This window comes from Neofelis nebulosa, chromosome 10 (assembly GCF_028018385.1).
Source record: "Neofelis nebulosa isolate mNeoNeb1 chromosome 10, mNeoNeb1.pri, whole genome shotgun sequence".
NCBI lineage: Eukaryota > Metazoa > Chordata > Mammalia > Carnivora > Felidae > Neofelis > Neofelis nebulosa.
The window spans coordinates 99106553-99116434 of record NC_080791.1 but is presented as its reverse complement, the minus strand read 5'-3'; the positions used below and the strand labels follow the sequence as shown (position 1 = coordinate 99116434).

The window sequence follows — 9882 nt, the reverse complement described above, 5'->3', positions numbered from 1 at the left end:
CCCGGGGAATCTAGCGGGGGGCGGTGGAGCGGGGGGGCGGGGGGGACGGGGGCCGAGGGCGGGAAGGGGCCGGCCCGGCGCTGGGGGCGGGACCAGGCGCGGTGGCTGTGGCGGGGGCTGCGGCGCGGGGGGCGGGGCGGCCAGGCCCGGGACACCCCCTCCCGGTCCCCTGGCGGGGCGGCTTCGGCTCCGGCAGCACTGGAGGCAGCAGCGGCCGGAGGGCGACTTGCGGGGCGCGCCCGCCGCCGCGGACCGGGACGCTTTCCCTTCGGGACCCTGCGCCGACTCCCTCCTCCGCGCGGTCCCGCGGGAGCCGGCGGGACCCCCGGCCGGCAGGGAGCGCCGGCGGCGGCCGCGGCACCATGAGGCGGCCGTGGGGCGCGCTGCTGCTTGGCGCCCTGCTCTGCGCACACGGTAAGCGGCGCCGCGGAGCCCGCGCCGCCCGGCCCGCCGGGAAAGTTTGTCCGTGGGTCCGGCCGCTGCAGGACTCACCTCCCGAGAGCGGGGCGGCGCGCGGGCTGGGGCCTCAGACCCCGCGCTCTCACTCCACGCAGTAACCCTGAGCGTACTTCCCGGGGAGGGAAGCAGGAGCTCCCCCAGCCCTTCCAGCGGGAGAGGGTCGGCCGTGGAGGAACTCCCCGGCTCGGATCTGGGCCGGGCTCAGGGAAGATCCGGGGCGCCCGCCGTCTTCCCTCGCCGCTGTTTGAAGAGCTGGGGGCTGCTTTCCTTTCAGGTTAAGACACGGTCTCTGGGTCCTTGGTGCGAATGAATGTGCGCGAAGAAAGGGAGGCGGGGAAGGATGGTTGCTAAACCATAAATTGTAAAAATCCCTCCTTGCAGGGGCCGGGGGTCTCGGGCGGATTGCGGAGCGGGGCTCCAGTGGAATGCTTAGGCTCTGGGGAGTCCTCTGTTCGGAGAACAGTTCCTCGGACTCCAGACCTTGCTCCCACCGAGGGTCTTCGGGTACTGCTTGCTCGCAGCATCTCCCCTTAGTGGTGTTTTGGGTTCCCTCTCCTGGCTGCGACCAATCAGCTTCCTGCCCTGGATCCTTCCCGGTGGGGGAGAGGGGGAGGAAACCGGGCTGGAAAAGGGGCAGAGGAGGGACACGGGGAAGAAACTGCTGGAAGGCTCCCGCAGGTCCGTCCTGGCCGGGGTAGTGGGGCGGGGGGGGGGGGGGGGGGGGCGGGTATCACCGAACATCACAAGGCAGCCCCCGGGTCCGCGCGGCGACCCTCGGGGGAGCTGGACGGATAGCAGCAGAAGTGCTGCTTCATCTGCTCCTTATTAATAACTTGTTTGGTGCCCGTGCGCAACTGTTGTGTGTGATTAGGGCTCCACTGGAATCTGTTTCTCCGCAGCCTCCGAAGCACCATGGGTGTACCCCTTGATTTAGCAGCTGCCTCTAGTTTGTGCCCAAAGATCAAAGAACTTTGATCTTTGAACCCCAACCCTATTCAACCGGGGGGGGGGGGGCGAAATACGAATCTTCTCAGTCTCGCAGCCCGGATGAGGGGGTGGGCTCGGATTGGAGGGGTCTCTAGACCCTGGCCTTGCTTGCACCGATTCTTTTCTTTAACGTACGGGAGCTCGTGTGGAAACAGTGCAGATTTCGGAACTTCCCTGGCATGGCGTGGAGATGCCTGGGCACTCGTTTTAAAGATTGGTTTACCTCCCAAATCCAAAACAGAGTTCTCGTGTCTGTTATTTAAACTACCCGTAGGTTTTAAACGACTTTTTCCATGCCCTCTCTAACGCCCACTGAGCTCTTTCTCTCCGCTCTCGGCTCTTCCTCTCCGCGTAGTAGCGTGGCGGAGCCACGTTCCTGCTCGCGCTGTGCTCTCCCCCTCCCGGGCTCTCTCCTAGAAGGTTATTTGTAGCCTCTTTGGCGTGTCGGGACAGCGGCCCTACTGGGGTAGGAATGTAGCTGCTCTTCCCACCACATGGGCCCCTTAAAGGGACAGCTATGCTTTTTGGGGGGTTTCCCCCTTCGGGCTGCGAGAGAAGGGGATGGAACTTTCCTCTCGGCCCCCTGGAGGAAGTTTTGAAAAAGATCAAGGGAAATGGCAAGGCACTGGGAAAAAAGGAAAAAAAAAAAAAAAAAAAAAAAAAGTCTAAAACGGATACCAACAAAACCAGAGAGGAGATTGTCGCCTTCTGCCCTAGGGAAAGGGGAGCTGGAAGGTTCTGGGCTGAGACTGGCCAAGAGGATTTTATTGCTCCAGAGCTGTCAAAACTGCATATGCTACATCTGCACTGACAATGGGGGTAGAAAATTGAGTGTATTTAATGCTTAACAGAAAAAGGCCGAGAGGGTACTTCATAACTCTTTTGGGTTCTTCTTAAGGACAAAAATTTAACAGAAACTTCTGAGCGTGGGAGACTTTCTGTGCACATGCACAAGGACACTCAGTGATATGAAGATCGAAACTTCCCCTAGGCTAACACTTAACCATCCTTGGAGGTGAAGGGGGGAGGTAGGAGAGAGAGGATAGATTTGTGGTTCATCAGTGAGACTGAGCAGTTCCTCAAGCAAAAATATCACCAAGAGAGTCCCTAACACAATGTTTAGGGGCTCAGGGAGAAGACCGTGTTTTATAGTAGGTCAATGACCACGACTAGGAGTGGATTCAAGACACTAAGGTTTAAGGCGCTTATTTGGATGCTGCGAGTCCTGTGGGCTTTTCCTAGAGCTTATGTCTTTGGCCTGAGCTAAACAGGTTGGGGTTGACACTCCAACTTTATAGATTTTAGAGGGAAATTTGACTGCTGGTGATAGCCCTGGGTATCTTTCTCCTGACGGTTGAGGTGAGGCCTCAGGCAATCTACCACCATTGGAAGACCGGAAACCATGTTTGCTATGGAGGTCTCTTCCGCGTAAGCAAAAAACTGAAAATTCTGCCCAGGGGCTTAGGTAGATAGAAGACTCTTTCTGAGATTGAGTGCAAAGGAGGAGAGCTGAGACTGGTCTCCTTTCCATTGTCCTGGTGCTTGATTGACCTTGTCCCTCGTCTCATTGGACTTGTGAAAGATGCTTGGCTTGTCACTGATTTTGGATTTCCTCTTCTGTCCCCTGTTGAATATCGGATGACATCTTTGGGACTGGCACATGGTATTAAGAATGACAGGTGCAAGGGAACCAGTCTGGCTGTGTCTGATACAGAACACATTGGGCATGTCCATCGTCTGGGCCAGCAAAGAACACAGAAGGTCACAGAGGACAGGGTATTTGATAGGTCTTTGCTGACTCTACTGATTGCTAATCTTGATCCCTAAGAAGAAGAAAAGTGGGAAGGATTGGCTATGTTGTTTCTTCTTGGAAGAGACGAGCAATACGAGGGGCTTCTTGAATAGGGAATTTCGGGAATTATGTGAAGAAAAAGACTTGTCTTTTTGAATGATTGGGCACAACTCATAATTGTGACACAGTTCCATGCCCTTGGTGACTAGGTCTGTTAGCCTATTCCAGCCATAATCTCTAACTTCCTTGATGAATCCTAGCCGCAAGTTTTGCCACAGTTGCCTAGGTGTGGGGCATCTGGGCCCCAGACTGTGTCTGGATTACCATCTCATCTTCAGCATCGGAAGCTCTTCTCCCCTTCTCAGTGTGGTGGGATTCAGTGTCCCAGGAAAGACTTCCTGCTGACTAGTTGGCTGGCAGAGCCCAGGTTTAGCCCTATAAATAGCTCTGATGAATGTCTGTAGCTGCCACTCTCCATCCAGCCTAGAGCTGACAGGGTCAGGTTCTTTCTCTGAAATACACTCAGGAGCATCTCCTAAACTGGGTTCTGCGCTCATTCATTTGTTCATTCATTCAGCGAACACACATTTCCCAGGCACTATTCTTAATCACCACATATATAGTTCAGTGATGAAGAAGCACAGGCACCAGGCACACCTAGGTTTAAATCTGGGCTTCGACACTTCTTGGTGACCCTGTGCAAAACACTTAATCTCCCTGAACTTCAGGGTTCTTACCTGTAAATGGGGCGGGGGGGGGGGGGGCAGAACTGGAGTAGTAATAAATTTTCATGTGAGACTATTATAAAAATTAAATGAGATAATAGTATATTCAAACCACTCAGCACAGACTGCTCTGTTCTACAGGCTTGGATAAAACGTTAGCTGTTTGTTAGCAAGTCTGCATAAATAGATTAGAGATGGTTCTTCCATCTAGACTATGGGAGACAGGTAAATCATTACACTAACTACAGTGCCATGTGCTAAAGAGAACGAAGTTTAGCTCTTCATTTCAGCTGGTTTTTTGCTTTTCTCTTTTAAAGATCTTGCTCCTTCTTCCCACTACCCGCCCCCCCCCCCCCCCCCCCGCCTTGAAAACCTAATGAGACCTAAGCATAGTTCCCTCCTGTCCACACATCCAGAGAAGAGGTCTGTTAAGCTATATCATGAGTCCCAGGAGCCCACTCCACCTTAGTTCTCCTGGGAGAGGTCCTAGGAGATGGGGTTTTCCTCTGGGAGCTTCCTTGTTAAAAGCTCTGTGGTCAGGGATGTGGCCAGGCACCTCACTCTAAGGTTGCCATGACCTGGGGCGAGAGGTGCTGGCTGAGGTCTCTTGTAGCTGGAACAGTTTAGAATTCCAAGCTCTCCCTCCCACTGGCCTGGGAAAGGAGTCAGGCCCCAGAGCTCATAAGGTAGTAATTGCCCCAATTTGGGGGCTGGGCTGTTGCGGAGCCGCCTTCCTTCATGACTACCGTCTTCAATCAGGAGTCCTGTCAGTGTGCAGGGATAATTGATGTGGGTCTCAAGCCCATGAGTCGCCCCCAGCCCCCGGCTCCTCCACCCCAAAGTTTGACCCCTGTTGTCTCTTTGTTTCTTCCTTTTAAGTTGGTGCCAGTGATGTCATGTTTTTGGGGGCTGCGGAAAGTTGACCGTAACCAAGAGCAGCCGTTAAGAAGAGCTGATTCACTGGCCTTCCTGGCAGTCGTTTGACTCCATTTTCTGCTCTGTATTTTTGATTTAGCAAGAAAGAAACATCTTCGGTGCCCTTGGGCACCTCTTACGCCCTTTCGAGCAGACTTCGTTCTTTCGCTGCACTTAGGCATTCCCATCGCTGAGTGGATGGACTGTAGGCGTCCCTCACACTCATTCCCTTGCGCGTTTGGGTCGGAGTGAGGCAGGGAAAGGCCCCGCCTGAGACCCAGCTGGGGAAAGCCTCACTGGGATTTGCTGCAAGCCCTGACTTGGCCTACAGGAGTTCCCCCCCTCACCTCTGTGCGGAGCCAAGGATCTGAGCTCCGAGCAAAGCCGGAAACAAAAGACTGGGAGCAAACCTCCCATCTGGCTGGGAGGCAGCGACACAAAGGTGCTGCTGCATAATTTATCACCAGAGGTTTTTCTGGGGCCGGGAAGCTCCCGGGCTCTAGACAGAGCCTTTTTGGAGGAGAGGGACCCTCCCTCCCCCTGTCTTGGTGTCGTGTTGTGTCCTGTCGGGCAGGTAAGGAGTAGGATACTGGGAGAGACACCTGATTAGCACGTGAAATAAAGCTTGGAAATTGTGCCTCTCCAGGCTCAGCAGCTCCATTTCCTGCCAGGACTGCAGGGCGGGGGTGGAGAAAGCATTCCAAATGTTCCCTTAGTTGGCCCCAGCCTTGGGAGCCAGACTGCCACCACCTTTTGGGTATGGATGAGGACAAGAGATAGTTTCTGTGTTGGGTCGACTAGAGCCTTCTGGAAACCGGATACAGATGCCAGGTTATAATATCCATAAGCCTAGCAAATAAGAAAGGGGAGTTCCCTTTTCCTCTTTCCACTCCCCCTACCCTCCCACACACCAGGCCTTTTAAACTAGACATTTCAACCATAGGCTCAGAGAGGCAGTCAAAGTGAATGGTTCCAAAATGTATCTCCCCCAAATAAGAATTTGTGTTCTTCAGGGAATAATTGCTGGTAACCACAGTTTTACATGTAAAATCCAGTTTTACATCACAAACTGGGACATGTGGTCTAAATACTACAAAAGTACTTTGGGGGGTAGTTTAACATCTTAAAAGCTTTTGCTATATCCCTGGCACTGTGGTGTTGACCTCGTCTTATCACATTTACCCCTCACAGTGTCCTTATGAGGTAGGTACTGATAGGTTCCTGTCTTACAGAAAGGAAACTAAGGCTCAGAGCAGTTTATATCACACAGCTAGTGGGTAACTGACCCAGGATTTGAACCCAGAGCCTAAGCTGTTAAGCTTCCAACCCATACTGTCCCTTAGTATGGAATATTTTCTATCCAAGCTATTAAAAAAGATCTGGGTGGAGACTATCTATATTTTATCTCAGATTGACTTTTCTGTTTTCAGTCTTCATCTCCTCATGTAACCTTAATGCACAAAGAATTACTTTTCTGTGCTTTGCTAGAGGGAGGCTTTAAAAAGCTCCCAGGAGGGGAGATGAGGTTTGTTGCCCCTGTGAAGCCATGTGTTCTTGTGTGGGCCTTGTGTTTTGAGAGGTAGAGGAAAGCAATATGTTGAGCAGCCCCCTCACAGAGCACAGCCACATTTTGGATTTGTGAGATCTGTTGACTGAGCTGCTGGGCAGGGTAAGTAGACTTTTGAGGACCTGGATGGAAACAGCCTGGTATCATAGCTACTTTACAGGGTTGAGAGAAAGGAGACATCTAGATGAAGATGACGGGATTACCAATGAAAACAACAACAGTAATAGCTGCTTACTGTGTACTTCATGTGTCTTATTTCATTTAAATCTCCCAGCAACCAGCTACTATTGGCACTGTTACTACCCCCATGTTACAGTAGAGGAAGCTAATCCATTTCTGAATTGCTCTGTGATTTAGGTTCTGCGTGCTCTTTTCTATACTTGCCTCCTAGGAATCGGTTGATGATAAACGGGGCAAGGGTAGAGGATACTGTATGCCTCAAGCTCCTCCAGAGAAACGCAATAATAATGCAGGACTCTTGCCACAGTACTCTTGTCCACCTCTTCCCGTGGCCATTCACACCTCCAGCTTAACCTTTGGGGCTGGCCCTGTAGCTTGGCCCACAGTAGGGCTTTAAGACATCTCAAGCCCTGGGGCGCCTGGGTGGCTCAGTCGGTTAAGCGGCCGACTTCGGCTCAGGTCACGATCTCGCGGTATGTGAGTTCGAGCCCCGCGTCGGGCTCTGTGCTGACTGCTCAGAGCCTGGAGCCTGTTTCAGATTCTGTGTCTCCCTCTCTCTCTGACCCTCCCCCATTCATGCTCTGTCTTTCTTTGTCTCAAAAATAAATAAATGTTAAAAAAAAAAAAAAAATTAAAAAAAAAAAAAAAAAAAAAAAGACATCTCAAGCCCTGAAACAGCAGGGCTTAATCATGGGGTGGCTGGATGAGACAGTTCTGGGTGGGTCAAATTCTATCATAGTAATAGCAAGAGCTATGGTTTACTGAGAGCTGAGTATGTGCCAGGCATTATGCTAAGTGCTTTTTATGAATTAACTAATTCTTATAACGTCCATGTGAGATGGGGGCTATTCTTATCCAAATTTTCCTGGTGAGAAAGGTATAAAGAGATTTGAATAATATGCCCCGCGTCAGACAGCCAGGAACTAGCTTAGTTTTTGTTCCCATGCTCTTAACGCTATGTTCTCTGCCTCATAACTTTGGAGGCTGACCATTAAGAACTTCTTTTCCGGGGCGCCTGCGTGGCTCAGTCGGTTAAGCGTCCGACTTCAGCTCAGATCACGATCTTGCGGTCCGTGAGTTCGAGCCCCACATCGGGCTCTGGGCTGATGGCTCAGAGCCTGGAGCCTGCTTCCAATTCTGTGTCTCCCTCTCTCTCTGACCCTCCCCCATTCATGCACTGTCTCTCTCTGTCTCAAAAATAAATAAACTTTAAAAAAAAAAAAAAAGAACTTCTTTTCCATCATTAGGAGTGGCAAGAGAGGGCTGAACTTGATGGGACCAGTAATCATGTGTCTGACGCTACCCCTTAGTGAGGCGCCCACTAGGAGAAGACTTCACTTGGTAGATTTTCAAACTAGATGAGGTTGGCTGGCCTCTAGGGATTTAGGGGCAGAACTAAGTAGAATCCTAACATGTCAGTATCACTGCTTGACAATACAACCAGTGAAAGGAACTCTTGTTGGAGAAGGGAGTGAACTTGACCTGGATAGGACTAGGATGCCACCTTAAAAAGAAGATTCCTATTTTCTTCAGTAAAGATTAGGTAGAAAATAACTATTTTATTTTTGGTATTCTGGGCCTCTCTTTTCCTTTGACTCCAATCTCTCACAAGAATCTAGCTGAACATGTCATTCATTCATTCTACAAATTTGTATTGATCAACTACTACATACCAAGCATTGAACTATGCGTGGTGAATACAAACACAAAACTCCATATTATACAGTTCCAACTGCCAGGAGACTGAAGAGCACCTGGTCCGTTAAGCAAACAATGATCCCACAGTGAGCTAAACGCTACCAAAAGAGGAGGCACAAAGGGCCTCTGGAGCACAGACCAGGGGCTTTCAATTCATCTGGGGCCCATGGGTCCAGGTGGGGCAGCATCAGGAAAGGGTTCGCTTCCTGGCCTCCTTCTACCAACCATTTACCTTCTTTGGTGTTGGTTCTGATGTTTTCTGTGTAAGCCCTGCCCTTTGAAACGGGGGCTGTTTTATAGGCACCCAGAGTTCTCCCGGTTCCAGGTATCTCATGGATGAGGTGAGATTTCCAAGTGGCCCCTTGCTGTGACTCCTTTTAGTGATGCCATTTTTGTCTTGCTACATGGGCATCCCTTTCAGTTGGAGACACTGACCACTACCCAAGGAGCTGAAATCAGTGGATTGGTCCCTTGATTGGCCTGGATGTGTAGTTCAGGGTCATTTCAAATAACTTATCTTCATTAAATAAGGTTTATATCCTCACCATTGCCACCAGTGGACAAGAGGAGAGAGGAGAGCTTTGGTGTGTTACAAGAAGAACCCTTCTCTGCTATGAATGATGATTCTTCCCTATCTGTTGTAATCTCTCCCCCACTGGTAACTGTCCTATCCCAGCACTCACAGGACACTCCTTCGGCCTTCTCATGTCTGGTTCAACTTGAAAAAGCTGCTCTGTAGCTGTGTATAGTCACTGTACACTTTGGGCCTCTAAGTGACAGGTGTGGTCCCCCTTCAGTTGAGTGTTCTATGGGATGGTGGAGAGCTGTGCCTCTCTAACCTTAGTATGCATCAGTGTCATCTGGGAAGCTTGTTGAACGTCTGGATTCTGAGGTCCCATTAAAAGAATACTGGTCTAGGGGCGCCTGGGTGGCTCAGTTGGTTGAGCGGCCGACTTCGGCTCAGGTCATGATCTCATGGTCAGTGAGTTCAAGCCCCGCGTCGGGCTCTGTGCTGACAGCTCAGAGCCTGGAGCCTGTTTCGGATTCTGTGTCTCCCTCTCTCTGACCCTCCCCCGTTCATGCTCTGTCTCTCTCTGTCTCAAAAATAAACGTTAAAAAAAAAAAATTAAAAAAAAAAAAAAAAGAATACTGGTCTAAGGGTAAGAATGGGGCCGCCATCCTGGCTGTCCTACTTACCCCATGACCTTGACCAAAGCAGATGACCTCACCTCTTAAGTGGGGCCTGCAGTAAGTACTTAGGGTTATTGTAATGATTAAGGGTGAATGCAAGTGAGTATGCAAAAGCAGCTTGCAAACTCTACAGAGTAACTGCAAAATATAATTCTTTGTGGTCAGAAGCTCTGTTCCTTTCTGGACCAGCACCACACTGAGGCACTGGTTCAAAGGGCTAGGGCTCCAGACTGTCCCTGTTTCACTACTTCACCTTAGGGCAAGAGACATTGGTCTTTAGCCGGAGCAGTAACCAGAAAGAAACGTTACTGCTTTGAGATCCATAAACTCACTGTGTATTTGCTAATCGAGATTGTGTGAAGGAGAGG

The 9882-nt window shown here is 50.7% G+C and overlaps 1 protein-coding gene across 1 annotated transcript in view; it reads left to right on the top strand.

Moving 5' to 3' along the window:
- Positions 1-124: 124 nt before the first annotated feature.
- The window catches only part of LRP4 (LDL receptor related protein 4), a 51082-nt gene continuing 41324 nt past the window's right edge, over positions 125-9882 (top strand). Inside the window, exon 1 of the mRNA XM_058688840.1 lies at positions 125-414. Coding sequence (XP_058544823.1) covers positions 363-414 — 52 coding nt within the window. The 5' untranslated portion in view covers positions 125-362. The remainder of the gene's footprint in view (positions 415-9882) is intronic.